Raw genomic sequence first — 19,036 nt, forward strand, 5'->3', positions numbered from 1 at the left:
CTTCCTGCTTCCATGAGAGGGGAGACATTCCTGCCGTGATGGCAAGAATTCTTGTCTGTATTGTTCACTGCTGACCTCTGACCTCAGAACGGTAAGCTGACACATAGTAGGGCTCTGCCAATTTTGCCCTTTCCTGAGCACATCAAAGGACAGCTGCCAGGGCTTGTTAATCACACCTTTATCAGGAGCCAAAGCCACCTTGCCTTTGAAGCTGGCTTACTGATTAGTCTTTCTCTCCCTTCTTGCTAGAATGAAGCTCCACCATAAGAGGCAGTTTGTGGGCTCTGTGCTTGAAGCAGATCCTGGCATAGAACACAGATTCACTGCGTTCTAGGTGAGTGAGTCATCTCCCTCCCCGTCCCTCTTCCCTTGTGTGGACCAGATGGTTTTTCCTGCCTTCTCCCCACAAATCCTCAAGATGACTCTGGGAGGTAGGTACTGCTCTCCCCATTTTAAAGAAGAGAGAACACACAGAGAAAGGCCTGCTGTGTGCAGGGCCAGTAATGAATCCCAGACCTCTTGATTTGAGCTTTGTGAGCTCCTCAGTGAGGCTTGGAGATACCTTGCACTCTATGGCTGGCCCACACGCCCATCCTTGAGCCTCACTTCCTGTGACTTTTCTCTTGGCGAGACCCTTCCATAGATAAGGGCAGTCACCATGCTTTAGTTCCGCAGGCTGCAGGGGTAGTTCTTGGATACCTCCAAGTTGCTTTCTATACTGTAGCTAGGGTGATGTTTTCAGATACTACATTTGATCCTCTTACTGTTACAAATCTCTAATGGCTTTTTACTGAAGCCGGTGCTTTGAAGTTAACTGGTACTTAGGAGAACAATGCTGGGGTGAGAAGGGGAGAAGTGGCTCAGTAAGTAAGGTGCTAGACAGGAAGATCCTGAGACTAGCTAAGTGAAATGGTTATGATGGTGATGGTAATGATAAGGGGAGGTTGAGGCAGACATCCAACATGGCCCTCTGGCTTCCACATGGGCACAAACACACACCTGCACCCTTGTAAAAAGATGGCAATATCATCTTGATTGTGATACTGACCTGACTGACATTTCAGAAAAACGTTTACATCGGAGCTGATCAGAACCTAGGGGGCTGTCCCAACAGATGCTCCTGGCCCTGCCCCCACCCTGCCAATAGGGACTCTCTAGGAATGGGGTCAGAGGATGTTCATTTTAACTCCACAAGCACCGCTGGCAGCCAATGATTTAACACTTTTCATCTCCAGGGCACTTGGCAAATGTCTACAGGTCAGGCAGTACTATTTAAGCCATCAGCATCAAGACAAAGACTGGACCAGCCCTGCTTAACCACATGATTCACAAGTTAAACCTCCCTAACTTTCAGGTTTCAAAAGTGCATGGAGCCTGGCTAAGTCATGCCACGCCACATGAAGTGTGTGGTCAGCGGGTTTACTTTGAGAAGCACTCATCCCGAGGGTGATTCCATTTCTAAAAGACAAAACAAAAACAAACAAACTCTATCCTGCCACAGCCATGCAATGATTTGAGAGAGGAAAAAAAAATCAATAAATAAAAGACACAGACAGAGACACAGCCCATACCTTGCCCCCGCACAGTGAGCTCTGAGCCTTCTGGTCAGGTCTTCTGCATTGTAAAAGATCTGCTATCAGAGACAAGCTTTGCCAGAGGACACTCAGAGGCTCTCCAGCCAGCATCCCAAATTGCTCATATTTTACCAGGGTTCGAATCGCTGATCTGAGCTTCTCTTTGGACAAGGGGGTGCCATGTGACCCAGCATTAGCTCCCATCTCTCACAATTACAGGCAGAGACAAATATTTTACCAGTTAGTCATCTCTGAAGCCAGTTACTCCAAGTGGGAGGGCCCCGTGGCACGGAGAAACAACAGCATGAAGCTGGAGTGCTCAACCTTTATCCTTAGGATGCATGATATACACAGAAAATATGTATCACAAATTTGATTTTATATAAAGATTGTGATTATATGTATGTAAAGACTCCTTTTTATAACATATAAATAGCCCAGAAAAATATTTTATTCCAAAAATATATAGAAAACAAGCAAAAAAAAAAAAAAAAAAAAAAAAAAAAAAAAAAAAAACCCTGATAGCAAAGGTCAAATGGTTTTAGAAACTACTTTGACAAATGCAACTTAAATCTAGTGCTAAGGCAAGTATGGAATCTGAGTCATGTCATGAGGGTTAATACTTTTTTTTTTCAATTTCAGAAATGTCTTTAAAAGTCCTGATATTCCCAGCACTCGGGAGGCAGAGGCAGGCGGATCTCTGTGAGTTCGAGACCAGCCTGGTCTACAAGAGCTAGTTCCAGGACAGGCTCCAAAACTACAGAGAAACCCTGTCTTGAAAAACCAAAAAAAAAAAAAAAGTCCTGATATTTAGCTGAGATTACGTCCAAGGGCTTCTCTACGAAGGAAAATAAATATTCCATCTACACAACATGATACAGAGGATATTAATGCTTTAGAAATAGTAACTATATATTGCAATATCCAGAAGAGCTGTCGGGAGAAAAACAAAATAGTTGTAGTAAGAGACTACCAGAGAAGCAAGGTTTTCAGGATCTTTCATGGGCATTCCTCATACAAATCACTACCACGGGGGGCTTCCTAAGCTACGCCACAATTGGGCCTCTCATTATGTGAGATGAACAAAATAGTAACTGCCCAGAGGTACGATGACCCATGAGAGGGAAAGGAGGCGAGATTGTTGAGGCTAATTTGATGCACAGCCTCACGAGAGCTAACCACATACAGACCAGCATGTGGAGGGTTCGGAACTTTTCCCATTTGTCCAGCCTCTAGCTCGCTAGCTAGGAATGGCATTGAAGGGGTGGTGGTTGCTATTCAGTTCCAAGAGAGATTCATAACTTCCTTGCATGTTCTTAGGCCTTCGACTCTACGACATGCCAAACTGCAGGCTGTTAGGCCACCCGCCCAGAGCAAGACCACATGCTACAGACCCCCAGCCACCAGCGTGCCAGGTTCTTAAACACGTTAACAGAATCTGCCAAAACACAGGACAAAGACAACAGAATGAGGAGACAATTTAAAAATCCCCCTTGGTCAGACAACTCCCGAGGCTACAAGACACTCGATGCCAATAAAACACGAAGAGAATGGGTACCGATACTGATATGAAAACTCTGGTTTTAATTCAGTGTTTATTTGACAAATACCAAGTGCTTTTTCGCTCATTCCTCTCTGGTCCTGCTCTCTGGGAAAACCACATCAGTATCAAATGCCACTGAGTTTTTATTCAAACAGGAGACAGCAGACTCAGCGGCTGCACGGTGACTTGGCTGACCCGTGCCTTCAGTAAAAACAAACCACTATAAATCACCAGATGTAAGCAATTGGAGAGTGATCACGTTAATTAATTGACCAGCTCTCCTGAAATTTACTATATAACTTCAACCCTTCCAACACCTTTACCAGAAAAAAAACGGAACAATGCTGGCTTTTAATCAAGCTGTTTAGAGGACATGTTTTAACTTTAGAGACAAGTAAAATTTTAATTACTTAAGGTCAAGACGAGAAATCGCTTGATTTTAGAAATTACACCCGGAACATACAAGATGCTACTTTTAAAAGCTGCAAAGACAAGGTGGTTCCCAAAGCTGACCTCAGTAATGAATATAAACATGTTATCTGTGCTGAAAATACAGAAAATTCAACACAATTTTAGTTGTATGTAAAAACTTGGCAAACATTTTCAGTTGGGGTTTCTAATCTTGATTCTCACACCGGGAGCCATACTTATAAGGTGATGCAAGATGACTCATGGATTAAGAGCAGATTCTGCTCTTGAGAGGACCCTAGTTCGGTTCCCAGCTGCCACATCCAACAGCTGATAACAGGTCCAAGAGATCCGGCGCCCTCTTTTGGACTCCAAGGGTACCTGCACTCACTCACATGCACACAAATCCATATACACACACAACTCAAAATAAAGATGATACCACCATGACATACTACCAATTTCCATTATCCTCACAGGAAGTCTGGGCATTACCTACAAACATTATGTAATACAGCATCCGGTTCCCATGACAACTACTGAGCAAGACCATAATTTAAATTCTAATCTACAAAATGTAACCAAAACTCAAGGCAGCTTCTTTTGAATCCTGGAAATCAGGTTAGCAAAGCTAGTGAAGTGTGTTTTTGTAAAGATGCTTGAGAGGGTAGTAGTTCAATGGGTTGCCTAGCAACCAAGAAGCTCTGGGTTACACTCACCCCACCTCCCCTCCACCCCAGCACCAAAACAAACAAACAAACAAACAAACAAACAAACCCTTGCAATTTAGAAGTGGAAACAAGTTAGTTTAAATAGGCCTTCCTTATTATGCCCTCGAAAGGGTAGTCAGTCTGCTTATAAGAGCTACATGTTAGTCCATAGAAATCAGTGGTTCTCAACCTTCCTGAAGCTACAACCCTTTAATACAGTTTCTCATGTTGTGTTAACCCCAACCATGAAATAATTTCATTGCTAATTCACAATTGTAATTTTGCTACTGTTATGAATCATACTACAAACATCTGATATGCAGGAGATCTGATATACAACACCCAGAGGGGTTATGATCGACCGGCTGAGAACCGCTGATATAGGTAGTACGCACTGCTCTTACAAACATCCACGGGGACGAGCTGAGAGTCACTTACAAGGAGAGCTGTCTAATATTTGCTGAGACTGGCCCCAGGCTTGGAATGGTCTCCAATTCATTGTTATTCAGCTTCCTAAAAATGCCAAAAGGACAGAAAAGGCTAATTAGGCCATATGAAATCCAAAGATGGGAAAATACTATACATTACTTAAAGGCATTGCCTGAGATAAAAGTTAAAAGTTAGAAGGAAGGTCTTATCGTCCAAAGAAAGGTTCATCCCTTGAAATGGTCTGGGGTGGGGGGAAGAAGGGGGACATTTTATGCAGCCCTCTTATAGGAAGTAGTAACAGGGACTCACACTTCTCGGAGGTTTTGAAGGTGGCTCAGGGAACTTGTCTGGATAGAAGATAATCTGTTGTGACTCAGGTCCCTGCAAGAAAACAAAAGTATTATTACAAGCAATTTCTTAAAAAGTTACTATATCACTTAACAACCTACTAGCAGAGCGGGGTTTTGAATTCTCTCTCTCTCTCTCTCTCTCTCTCTCTCTCTCTCTCTCTCTCTCCATACCAGTGACAAGAAGAGAAATAATTGAACCACTATGTCCACGAATTAAATGGCAGCCAAATGCCAAGCTCAGAACGACAAACTCTGAGGACAAATTTCGTTTAAGAGGCTGTCAGATTCAAATACTTGAAGCCCACAGGCATTTTAAGAGCTGTTTTTTTGGCACATGGTGAACAGACCTTTCATGAACCTTAGCTTGCTTCTATCTCCCCACCCTCGACTTGATACAATGACATCATAGACTATGAAAAGTGGCTAATTAGGCAGGTTACTGAAACAAGGACTCCGAAGAAAGATTTTAACTATCAAAGTATTAAGTACCATGTCCTTACCGCAGCCAAAGGAACAGAGGTTGACGCCCATGGGGAGTTAGTTATTTTAGTTGTTTCTCTGCGTTAAGGGACTGGATTACTAGTACAGGGTATGTTCGTGTGTGTGCCCTGAATGTACACGCTCAAAAGGCTACATTTAAGAACTCTTTGAATTTCAATATCGGACCCCATAGTACACAATTTAAACCACAACAACCATCTAATAACGCAGGGCAGGTGGTACCGCGTTTTAGTCGCTGAAAGAAACGTGCTTCTCCTTCAAAGGCCCAGGCAAATTTAGTAACAGTTCCCATAAGCATCAAAATACCGAAAGTAACTAACACCTATCCATACAGTGCTCTGGGTTAAGAAGTTTACCCAGCATAAAGATTCAGGGGGGTGGGAGTAACAAAATCCAACCAATGTTTCAACATCCCACCTACATTCCTCCAAAGCAGTACAATGAAGATGAAATGGGGGGAACAATCACTGGTAAGGAGGTTCGCGTGCAATGCGGTCGGAAGCTCCCCTCTGGAAGAGGCTTGCCTGATCCTAAGTTAATTCCTCAGCGTTTAAAATGAAGGCGTTTAAATAACCAGAGTTTTAGATAACCAAAGTTAGCTGCTGACAAGCATGAACCACGCTACCTACCTCAGAATGTCCTCCCACAGACAACAGAAACACAGAAATCACACACTCAAGAGACAGGGTGTCGCTGCTTGCTTAGGCAACAACTTGAAATCAAGGACCCTGTCATTTTCCACGCTTTTCGTTTTGAGAGCGAGCCCTGATTTTTGTGTTTCGCCTTAAACCAAAATGAAAAGGAACTTGCAAGGATTTTATTCAAGCACTGTTTGCCTAGAGACCTACCAGACAGAAAGAGACATGAGGAGATTGGTTCTGGAGGAGTTATAACATGAAGGGGGGGGGGAGGAATCTGGCTCCGTTTTAAACTATAAAAATCCTGCAATTACAGCCACTGCTGTGCATGCTCACCATGCTGGCTGCAGCCAGACACTTTCCCCTCACAGCCCAGCCAGCCCAAGTCCATCTGGAGTTCATCAAGGAAGCCGTGAGCCCAACAACTCACGTTGGCAGCCAAACAAAACCTGTGTGCCTTTAGCACCCCCAGACAGTCACAGACTGCCCACATGGTTTAAAACAGGACCAAGAAAAGAGTCTTCCACCTGGGACACTAGCCTCGCTCCACAGACAGTCATTTGGACCTACTTAACTCAAGAATGCTGAGCCTGAGCCTGCCCCCACCCCACCATTGTTTCCTGTGTTTGAAGGCATGGCGGGGGGGGGGGGGGGAATCTGGTATTTACATTTCAGACAGTTGGTTTTCTTTTCAATTAAAAGAAAAGAAAAGCTCATTGTAGGATTATTTCACAGGGAATCCTGGGAGGAATGAGATTTGAGCAGTGAAGGTTCCTCCAGTAATAGGGTGAGACCCCAGCCCCCAACAAAAGACCTTCAAACCGGGGAACCAGCCTGCATGCAGCCCAGTGCACTTTCTGGGGACCCTGGTTTCATGTCATACATATTTCAGTTATTGCTGACACTTCCATCCTGAGCTCTGTATACTATTAAAACTACATTAAATGTGGGAGAAGAAAAGAAAAGAAATTCTTAAGTGACTTTTATTGCTAAATACTTAAAGCCATGGAACTTTTAATTTACCTAGATTTAGATTTTAAAGTAATATACATTTCAGAAGTAATTGCTTTCTCTTTCCTACATGCCACATTTCCTACATCTTCCCTATATTATTTTTATGGATGGAACACTGAGAGACTCCGGATATAAAATGTCAGTGTTTTCTTGAATCCAGGACAGAACCCATTCAACAGCAGGGCAGATTCAAAGAACATTGTCCCTGGAGAACTTGACTTTTTACGAGATTTGCTGTGATGAGGCCAAGGTATGGGTGGCGAGGCATTAACTGTTTACCCAGAAAGCCACTGGGCAAAGCCTTGGGAAAGTCAAGCTCTGTGTATGGCAGCTGCTCTTCGTCTCAGCAAGTGAGCAAGCATATGTGAAAATTATTAATTTTACGACATTCGGTTCCAGCTATCGTATTGCTTTTGAAAAATCTGTCTTCCAACTGAAATTTGAAAATGCAAAGACAGAGGAGCTGGAGCTTCTTAACCCCACAGAGGCCTGCCCAAGCTGCTAACTCAGCAGAAACATGGAGAGCCGAAAAACACAAAGGCAGGCTGTAGCCGTTTTAAAACACTGGTCCAAAGCGACTCATAAATCAGCCTGCTATGCTCGAGGTTTGGTCTGGAAAATATAGAAGAACAGCTGTGGGAACCTTAAGGACTAGGACTCCCTCCCCACCCCCAGCTGGAGTCAGTTCCAGAAGATTCGAAACAGGCCAACACCAAAGAAGTCACGCCAGCACAAGCTACCTTTCGGACTTTCGCCTCAGCCCTGTTAAGAGCTCAAACATTTCCACGTGATAAGATACATCATCTGAAATTCCAGCTAGAATCTAATAACACTTGAGGTTCCAGTTGGCAATCAAACAATTTTCCCCCTTTGGCTAACTAATGCGTTTTAACAAGCCCTCCTCTTTGGGTTCAGAGCTCTGGAAGCTCAAAGATTTTTGAGCAAGGCTCCAAGCAGTTACGTTTTTTAAGAGCCACTTTCATTAAAGAACTGCAGGTTTGTTCTAAAAGCCGGAGTGAGTACAGTGTTATTATTGTTTAGCTCCAACTCTTCAGCCTTCCACACACACAAGGCACTCCTGTGTCAATAAATGACAACTGGATAAAGTGAGAAACACACGCTCGCGCGCACACACGCGCACGTGCACACACACACACACACACAGCACAGATGTTCATAAGTTGTAAACTCAACAAAGGAAACAAAGAGCAGGCAGCATACTTTCCTGAACTTTCTCATAAACTATTCCAAAGGCAAACTTCTGCTCTTTGAATTTCCCGAGGAAAAAGGAAAGCTGTGCTAACAATACACATTCTCTCCTCGCGCCCTGATCTTGGAAGCCTTCTCCTTAAGAGCTTTTGTAATTAAGTAAGGTTTAACTAGCAGCATCTTACACCGCCTATTGCAATACACCAAATAACAGGGGGGAGAACTCAATTGCATGTTGCTTTTTGAGCTTCTTTGAGGCAAAGAACAGACCTCTGGGGCTGTGAACACAAACAAAAGAAACACTGGCAATAAAGAACTTAAGACCACATGGTTTGGTGACACCTACAAAGATGGTCAGAAGTCACCCAAGTACAAGAATGGGAAGGCCGATCGGCAACTAGCGATCACAGCAGGGCCCCTGACAAGAAACTAAGTGCTTATTTATACAAGTGGAATGTATTTTCACGTACATTTAAGGAATGTGGACTTGTATTGAGACAATTTACTACTGGCGGAAATGTAATTAAAGACTGTGCTAACCAAATAAACTGTAATTTGTTTTTAGTGTGCCACCAAATTATCTGCAAAACAAAATCCTAATTAGGTCAGCTCCCTTTAAGAACGTTTAAATAGGTATTGAATCCCCCTTCGCGATTCAACTCAACTTCCAATCCAGGTCCGCACGGTTTTCTGAAATGCATCTAAGTTCCAAAGCACAATACCGTGTACTGACAGCATTTAATGGGCCACCTGTCATTGAGAAACTACCGGATAAAGTTAGACTTAGTAAGCGTGTCGAACGGCAGTCCAGGGGAGCCCCGTTTTAGCTTTCTCTCTCATTCCTCTATTACCCATAGGTGTTTACCCGCAGGCACTCATGTGTTCAATTCCATATGTCGTCAATGGGGCCATTCTGCTCGCAGGAACGCAGCAGCGCGACCTCCCCCACCCCACCCCCAAGAGGCAATTGAATGGAATTAGCCAAAACTAATTGAAAGTCTTCCTGCTTTAGGCTCAAGCCTTTATCTCCCCTTTCACGAGTAATAAAAGCTGCTACATCAGACATTCCATAATCAGCCATTAAATATCAATCCAATTCTCGTTAATTCTATTTCCTTATTAAACTGCTTTTTAAACCAGGCATTTTGTTTGATGGTCAACAGTTTATAACCGATGAAAGGATTTAGGCTGGCACGCTGCTTCAAAAACACGATTTCTTAAGCTGCCAGACCAAAGCTGCTGCCACTATTGTCAAGACCTACTACGATTGTTAAAGTGCTGAGAATATCCACCAGGCCTACACTTAAGAATCTTAAGTATGAAGTGCAATTTGATTTTTTTAAAAGCAGGTCAACTATTTTAACTGTTTTTTAATATAACATACAACTTTTTTATTTTTTATTTATTTACTTATTTATTTTGCTTATGGCTTAAACACCCCCCTCCAATTTAAGAAAATTAGAGGTTAGGAGAGAAACAAAGAGTTGACATTTATTAAGTACTCGCATTTTCAAGTAAATAATATTTTCTTCCGTGTTCTTCCAAACAGTTGACAGTGACCTCTCTCAGCTTAAAATTCGCCAAACAACACTCGGCGCTGGCCCTCAACCTTCCTAGAGCTGCTGCAGAAGGAGGTGTCGGTTCTGAAAACCTACTTCCTCCCTTTGGTCACCGACAGATCAGACTTCGCACCCAACTTCTCACCGGAACCAACACACTTTACAAAGTGGCCCAGGAGGGAGGCCGATGGTCTGCTAGTGTGAAATTACGCACAGGAGAGGGAAAAGGGAAGAAAGTGCACCACAAGAGCTTGAGGCGCGGGGTTCTAGGAGAAAGGCGCGTACATATGGAGCAACTGGGGACAGGCAGGGACTCTAAACCACTGAGAAGCTAAGGTTGGGCCGGTTTCCCACATAATAAACTCAGAAGAAAACATTTAAAATCCGGGGATTTCGCAGACTGGCTCCTGCGGTCGCAGGCGTTCGGTACACTGGCCCTGGAGTGGCGAGCCAAGCACCCACCTGCGCGGACGCAGAGGGAGATTTAAGTTCCCCAGAGGGTTCCACTTGCGGCCTGGGCGCACACAGTGCACACTGCACCCTGATTCCAGGCCTTGATAGACTCCACTCTTCCCGCACCCTTCGGCCTGACCGTCCCCTTCAACTCCCAGGAATAATATTGATACTCACAGCCGGACGACCCAGGCGGGGAGAGGATCAGGAAGGCGAACCAGCCGCCGGCGGCTGCAGTCTAGCAGGTCCCCGAGGCAGTGGCAGACGGCTGGGCACGGACGCCCAGCAGCATCTTCCGAGGGCCGCCCCGGCTCCCCGTGGCCTCCGCTCCCCGCAGGGCCCGCGCATCCCAGCCCAGCGCAAAGCAGCAGTCCCAGCGCCGCCGCGGCCGCTCGGAGCCTGGGAGCGCCCATCGCCGCGCACCCCGCTGCCTCCGGTCGGCCCGGAGCTCCGTAGCCTCGTGCCAACTCCTCCCCCCACTCCTCGACTAGCACCGACTCCCTGACCAGGCTGGACACCCCGATCGCCCGCCTCGTGCTCCTCGCAGCTCAGGGTCGGCACCCAAGGCCTCGCAAGCCCGCGCGCTGCGGGAGAGCCAGCAGCAAAGGACGGCCAGTCGCGGTGCGAGCAGCCCGAGCGGCGACCGAGAGCTCGAGAGTCTGCAGAGAAACTTTTCCGCCTGCGGCGGGCGGCGGAGCGCGAAGTCCCGGCGCGGCCGAGCGAACGGGGAGGCGGGGCGCGGAGGCGGGCCGGCGCTCTCCCATTGGCCCGCCTGGAGCCCGCGGCCACGTGACAATAACAAGGCTCCAACCCCCGAGGCTGGCGTCCAGGAGAAAGTAGAGCTGAGATTGTAGGAAATTCCGAGTTACATTTTCCAGCGTCTGCAGCCAGAAGTCTCCGCTATGTCCTGGGAACCATAGATCAGATGGAATGGAAGGGCAAAACCGAGCCAGCGGAGGACTGAGCCCGCTGCTGCTCAGAGGTGGAGTTAACTTGAAGAAACTTTAGGGAGTACAGTCAAAGTAGTTTTGGTGTGAGGGAGCTTTTCAGTTCCAAGCGGATGAAACAGAGGCTTTGATGAAAAAACAGTTTTAGTATTGATGTCAGTGGAATCTTTTTATGCCCACAAATCGGATACTACACACACACACACACACACACACACACAACCAAGCAGCCCAGTCCTGGAAGACAGAGGCAGAAGGATTTGTGAGTTCCAGGCCAGCCAGGACAACACAGTGAGACCCCGTCTCAAATGTATGTATGTACGTATGTATGTATGTATGTATGTATGCATGCATGCATGCATGTATACACGGACAGACAAGACACAATATGATTTTGAACCTGGTAGTTTGGTTAACAGTGGATGGAACTGGGTGGACATGACCTTTTAATAAACCCGAGTTGGCTACCAGGTTTCTACCAATAGCTAGGAACAGTAATATACACTAAGACCTTGAAAGGAAAAATACACATACCTTAGTCTACCTGGCTTTTGGGTGATGACATATCTTGACTGAAAAGGCTATCAGAATTAAACATACTTGCCCATCTGTGGAGTATATTGAGGGAGGAGATAGGATCAAACTACAAGACTTCTTAGTGAAGTTTGTCTGGGTTACCTACAGGTAACCTGGGCAGCAAGGTGTTGAAGTGATGGAGACCTCAGAGATGCTCTGCTAGCCCCTACTTGAGGACAGTGGCAGGCTCTAAAGAGATACCTCATAGGTGGTGGGGTGGCTTGAACTAATTTCAAGGCTCAGTTTCTGTAAGCTGAGTATTGCTTGGTCTCTGCCCACGCATGTCTGTGGCTGACACTGCTTCACATGCTGGTTGATGTGAAAAAGAATAGCTGGTAGAATTGAGACTTTAACCCCATGCCCACTGATGTTCACTGTAGCCAGTACCTGTGTGAGCATTGCCATACTTGGGGACATGGAAGACTGGAGTTGATACATCCTGGTTTAAGTAAGATGCCCCCTTCCCTTCTTTCCACCTTCCTGTAACTGTGTCATGTTTTAGAATGATGGACAAGCAATAGTTATAATTATAGGGTCTCTGCTTAGAATTGTGTTCACTGCAGTTGGGCTAAGGATTTTTTCCTGGCTAATGTTGCTTGAATAACTTACATAAGAAAAACCAGGTTTACTACACTGAAATTTCTCAAACCAGGTGAGATCCCAGTACACACATGCCCGTTATGTGATGTGAGTGCCTTGGCTTGCTCCTGTAATATCAATGGGGCTCACTTTTCCTGTGTACCCTCAATTTCACTTTCTTTATGAATTAAATTTGCACTTCTGTGCTTTTATTGATATCTCATCCTGGTTGCCAGTCCAGAATTTCCTCCTAAATAACACACACGCACACACATGCACACACACACACACGCACGCACACAAACTTTTACCAGCCACCTACAGGTCACCTAACATTGGGTATTTAGATGTGACGTGTTTAGAGTCACGCTTCAGCATCTCTGAACGTTACTCATTTTCTTCCCGTGTCCACTGTCTCTAACAAAGGTGCTTCCCTCCATCCAGGTCCTAAATAGCCACCCTTCACCCTCAGCACCACGTCCATAGCCAAGCAGCACGTTCTGAAGCCAACCAGGAAACACCTTGTCTCCATCAAGCAAACTAGGGCCCCATGGGCTCTGGTTTAGATCAGGGACCACACCCCCTTCCTATCTGGCACTCCCATTCTTTCCTCACAATGCAAAGACAACTCAAATCAGGGCCTACACCTACGATTCCACGGCCCGATTGCTTTCTTGGGTTCCATTGTCTTCAAAGTAAAGTTTGAAATTCTTCAAGTGACCTATACAGTTTCTCTTTGTGTTTGGCCTCTGATGGCCTCTTTAGCTGGCTATCATCCCCCGACCCACCAACTCTCGGGGTTCACCGCAAAGCTCTTTCGACCTGACACTTCATCGTTGTCCAGATCACTCCGTCCCTCCTCAGCCTGGTCTGTTTGCACATCTGCTCGGGTGACCGTCCTAAACAGGCTTCCATTAGCTCTGCTGGACTCCCCCACCCCCACCATGTTCTCACTGCATTTACTGGGTTTCTCTTAATCAGCTACCTAGGAATACAATCAAAGCTTTATCAAAGCTTTTTTTTTTTTTTTTTTCTTTTTCAGGCTTCCCTCTATCAGCTCCTTGGATAAGTTCCTGTCGCCCTCTGTCCTCTCTGTAATACCTACTGGCTGTGACCTAGGCCTCTGCTGAAGGTCATCATCTCCTCCCTATTACACTCTTTTGCCTGTGTGCCCCTGACAGTTAGTGGCTAGCTGATCCTCCGTAGGGTCCAGACTTGTTTGTATTTATGATTACACAATTAAATTAAGCTATGAGTTACCCAAATAAATACCAGCAAAACCAGAAGAAACACACTCATGCTTATGAGAATGAATTGGGAGGGTGAGAAATATACTTTAAGGGTAACCACTAAAGCAATGTTGTCAAATTAGATTAGAAAAAAAATAAACAATTGTCAAAATGCAAAGGAGGCTCTTAGTTCATTTTATGCTCCTGTAACAGAACACCTGACTTTCCCCAAAGATTCAGAATCTCCCTTCCCATTGGGAGAACATGTCCGTCCCTTTTGCGTCCTGCAGATGTGACCCCAATGTAATGTTGTTGACTTAGAGGGTATTTTGAGGGCGCTGGCTTCATGACTGGACGAATGCCATTCTGGCCACAGCAGGTTCCTAATAAAAAGGTAAACACTGGCTTTCCATCATCCTCTCTTCCTCTCCCCTTCCCTGTCTTCCTCTCCTGCATGTCTTCTGCCATGGGATGGTACAACAGGGAGGCCCTCCCTAGATGAGGGCCCCGAATCTTGGACTTGTTAAATGTTTCCCAGCGTCAGGTGTTCAGATAGCTTCACAGGCCTATGTAGTTTAGCGTGGTTGCTGGGGACCCAGCAGCAGCAGCAGCAGCAGCAAAGAACACTTTATGGGTATGCACTGAAGGTCACATGACAACTGGGGTGGAAGACACGGCCTGGAAAGGATCTGGGGTGTTGCCTATCTCAGTACATCCTTTGATCGTGCAGTCAGTAGAAAGGGTGGCTCTCCTACATAGACAGGTAAAGCAAGGCATTTCTTTTTACCGACTCCCCAAGGCCTCCATCAAGCAAAGGTCAGAGAGAAGTTTTTAACTGGGTAGGTATCTATCTAGGGTGACAGCGGGAGCCAAAAAATGATTTGAAGATCCCTTTGTATTCCGCAGGAAATAAAACTGAAAGTGAAGTCCCTGGGAAATAGATGAAGAAAAGCACCGTGCTCTTTGGACATGTTTGCTGATGTCAATCCTGAGAACATTTGTCCTTAACGTGACAAGATTGGGAGGGAACCCCCAAGAGCAATTATGTCACAGAGGGTTGGCTCTGCTTTTCTGGAGGGCGGGGGTCCATGCTGCCGTCCCCGTGGGAGTGTGTCTGCTACTCTGACAGTTGACTGTGGTTGAGTTTGGCCTCCTCTCCCCCTCGTCCTCGCCCATGCCTTTGCTCTTCCCACTCTGCCTTTACTAGGGGGTGCTACAATAGGAAGTCCGTCCCCAGGTGTGGGTGCCTTGAGTTTGGACTTTGCACCCTCAACAACTGTAAGAAATACATCCTTGTTCTTTATAAATTACAAAGTCTTGGGGATTCTGTTACAGTGTTGCAAAAATGAACTAAGAGCCGGGCGGTGGTGGCGCACGCCTTTAATCCCAGCACTCGGGAGGCAGAGGCAGGCAGATCTCTGTGAGTTCGAGGCCAGCCTGGTCTACAAGAGCTAGTTCCAGGACAGGAACCAAAAACCACAGAGAAACCCTGTCTCGAAAAACCAAAAAAAAAAAAAAAAAAAAAAAAAAAAAGAACTAAGAATTCTGGTGATTTCCCCAAATTAACAATTGAAACTCCTGAGAGAGACTCAGTGGCTTGCCAGTCCGCCCTGGTTAATGTTCCCTCAGGTACACACCAGTTTCTCAGTTATAATCTCCTCCTCCCCACCCCCATGGACCCAAAGTCTTATTTCCCGGAATGCCCACTACTGCCTATTTTGTGGTCAGTATGTCCCAGACCCAATGGGTTGGGATTTTTGTTGGTTTGATTGTTTTTTTCCTTTTCCTCTGACAAGCATGTGACTTGGCTTGCTTGTTACACACTAATGTAGGCAAGCTGTCTCTCTCCCTCTCTCCCCCGCTGAACAAGTGAGAGACTTTCTTATCTTGAGTGCTGGCAAGGCCAATGACTCAGAGATAAGAAGTAATCGAGGTGCTAGATTGTCAGTTTTAGCATCCAAGGACAGGCGTGGAGCTGGGCTACACAGCCTTCGCCTTATCGGCACAATGAATGACACGGTTTGTGGACCTGTTAACTGTGAAAAGGGGGAAAGATAAAAGTGTAAAAGTCCCTACTAGTGTCCAGGAGGAATTGCCCTGTGCTCAGTCACCTCACCAGGCTTCCCCTCGTGCCCTTTGCGCGCACTGGGGCACACACAAAGTGCAGTTTCAAATACAAAGTACCATCTTCCTCTCCAAAGATCAGCGGCTAGAAAGGGGGAGCTGGCTACCCACCTGTTTCTCTCAAGTCGGCAGACACTGTGTGGTGTTTGAATTAAAAGTAAATGCTGTTAACTGAACATGGACTTAGCTACAGATTAAATATAGGTTGCTTTACATTTCATTTAGTTATCAAATCACCCTCTAGGAAGAATGTGTGCCTGGAAACTCATACTGTGGGTAAAAGTGGATACCCAGAAAATCAACTGGGCACCACCTGACCTGGGATCCTGGTTGTCTGAAGAGGGAACTGGGGAACTGGGCCAAGGCAGAGAGCTCATTGCACTCACCAGACTCCCTTGGTGCAGCCTCCTTCCCAGCAAGGGCCCCTTAGGATGTGTTTGGTCCCCCCCATCCCTCCACCCCACCCCCAACCCCCAGCAAGCTTCAGTCCTCAAGGTCCATGGGGACATCCCAAACACTAAAGACCTCCCTAGTCCAGCCCTTCTCTCTGGAGTGCAGAAGACAGATGCAGGACAAGTCTCTGCAGTGGAGGGGGAGCCTTCAGAGGTGAAGGGGCATCGCTCTTCTTACCCTGATGATTCCTTACTCCTCTTTCCTCTTCTCAAAAGGGGCTTGAAAAAAATACTGTGCTACATAGCAAAACTGCAGAACTTCAAAGTCCCACATAAAGTTATATCCTTAATATTAATATAATGTGTTTTATAGATATATAATACTAATATATATGATCATTATAATATAATGTAATATAATACTAATACTATGTAATAAAAATATAATACAGTATATAATACACACACACACACACACATATATATATATATATATATATATATATATATATAGAGAGAGAGAGAGAGAGAGAGAGAGAGAGAGAGAGGAGAGAGCTTCTGTTTGTGTGTGTGTACCATGAGCGTGTACTGCCTACAGAAGTCAAAAGAGGCATCAGATTCTCTGGGGCTGGAGTTGCAGACAGCTGTGAGCCACCATGGGGGTCCTGGGAACCTGGGTCCTCTGCAAGAGTAGTAAGTGCTCTTAACCACTGAGTCATCTCCCCAGCCTGGACAACTTTATTCAAGTTGTCAATCTCTTTTCATTGTTCGGAGAGATCAATGGATGAACCACAAAAGCCATTCGCTGCTGGAAGTATTTACCAACAACGGTGCTGGAATTCATTGACGCTCAAGTTGTTAAATGATAATGAAATTGAGAATAGAAAAAAAGGTATTTTGTGACCTCACATAAGGTCCTAAATCTATATGTTGTGGTAGCATACTATATGAATTTCATTAGGAATTGTATTATGCCATCTCAAGAAGTTATGAATTAACTCAGTTTGCTATGATGTATGCCACGAGATCAAAACGAATCATTAAGCATATTTACTAAAAAGGGCACCTGTGGAATGATTTCCTTTTACTTCTTGGATGAATGGTTAGTCTACTACACTAGTCTAAGAATTAATGAGTATTCCCAAATCATAAGCGTGTTCATAAATGATTTATTTATTGATTTTATTTACAGCTTTGTCTCCTTTGACAGTTTACATTTACACAGGCCTGCCTAGCCATTAAGGTGAATTTTTGTTGCACATCCTCAGGATCCAGTGCCCTACCTTACATTCAGCTTCTGCTCCTACACACGAGGACAAGTGTTGCCACACTGTCACTGTGAGCGTTCAGTCCCCAGGATCCTTAGAGTAGAAGGAGCAAGCCTATTCCCACAAGTTGTCCTCTGACCTCTATGCTGGTGTCAGAGGACACACACACACACACACACACACACACACACACACACACGATGTGGAATTCCCCTCTATATGCTGTGAATATCTTTTATTACCATTGGTTAATGAATAAGCTTGTTTAGGGCAAAGGCTTAGCAGAACAAAGCCAGGTGGGAAATCCGACGAGAGAGAAAGTAGGCGGAGTCAAAGAGACACCATGTAATTGCTGAAGGAGAAAGACACTCAGAACCTTTACCAATAAGCCACAGCCTTGTGGCAACACGCAGATTAATAGAAATGGGTTAATTCACGATGTAAATAAGAGCTAGCTAGAAATATGCCTGAGTCATTGGTTAAACAGTGTAGTAATTAATATAGTTTCTGCGTGATTATTTGGGTCTGAGCAATTGGGAAATGATCAAGCAGTCTCAGTTTACACACACAAAATAAACAAATGTAATAAAATCATAAACATTTTTAGTGAAAGGTCTTACATATTCCCGCGGTGCTCACATATAAATACAAAAGATTCCCTTTGAAATATTGACAAGGAGCATGAAGATGCAGGGGGTTTGCCGTCCTGCTGCCTCATCCAGGCACAGCTGTATGCTGCAGGCAAGGTCCTCCATTCCAGGACAGTTTGCTTAGATGTGAGTGACTTTGGGGGTGGGGGTGGGGGAGCATTCATCCTTGTAGTTCCTGGAAATGAATCCCACCTGCTGCTTGCTGTCATTTGAGCTTCTCTGTACCCACCCACCCCCAACTCCCAGAGGAAAACTGAAGTGTATAGCCAGCAAGATTCTTGAATCTTTTCAATGCAATTTAAAGAATTGCAATTATTTTAATAGGGTTTCTCACATCTCTCATCTGGCGTGCTCCATCAGAGATGGAATGCTTATTTTTCAGCTCACGTGTTTTACAGAGATAAGCGTGCAAACGTGGCGGTGAGAGTCTCTTGCAACTTCTCACGCTAGCAGTCGGTGTTTGCGGGCACCTACAATCTTGTTATTACCATCACCATTAATATTTCTGCAGTGCTGGGGATTGGGCCTAGGGTCCAGCACATACTAAATAGGTGTTCTGCCAGTGAGAGACCTTCCTAGATTCTCTATTGACTTTTGGGTCAGAGTCTTACTATGTTTTCTAGGCAAGCCTCAAAGTTTTGATCCTCCTGCCTCAGCCCTCCACTCCTGGAAATACAGATACTTAGCAGCATACCTGGCTTCTTAACATTCTCAAGTGTCTGATGTGTACTAAACCATTTATTTGCTATAGCCTCTTACAGATAGCCTCCCCAAATTCACATATTTGTCGAGGAGAGAAACCATGGTATGAGATGCTAACATTTATCTGTGTTGGAGTTGGAATTTCAACCTATTCCATCTGACTCCATGAGTTGCCCCCTAC

At 45.2% G+C, this 19,036-nt stretch overlaps 1 protein-coding gene across 1 annotated transcript in view; it reads right to left on the reverse strand.

The window, feature by feature from the left end:
• The window catches only part of Lrig3 (leucine rich repeats and immunoglobulin like domains 3), a 47,807-nt gene extending 36,717 nt beyond the window's left edge, over positions 1 to 11,090 (reverse strand). Inside the window, exons 1-3 of the mRNA XM_057757660.1 lie at positions 10,566 to 11,090; positions 4,974 to 5,045; positions 4,674 to 4,748 (exon numbers count right to left, since the gene is read on the reverse strand). Of these exons, the coding sequence (XP_057613643.1) occupies positions 4,674 to 4,748; positions 4,974 to 5,045; positions 10,566 to 10,801 (383 nt within the window). The 5' untranslated portion in view covers positions 10,802 to 11,090. The remainder of the gene's footprint in view (positions 1 to 4,673; positions 4,749 to 4,973; positions 5,046 to 10,565) is intronic.
• Between the last annotated feature and the right edge of the window lie 7,946 nt (positions 11,091 to 19,036).

Source organism: Chionomys nivalis, chromosome 25, assembly GCF_950005125.1.
Source record: "Chionomys nivalis chromosome 25, mChiNiv1.1, whole genome shotgun sequence".
Lineage (NCBI taxonomy): Eukaryota > Metazoa > Chordata > Mammalia > Rodentia > Cricetidae > Chionomys > Chionomys nivalis.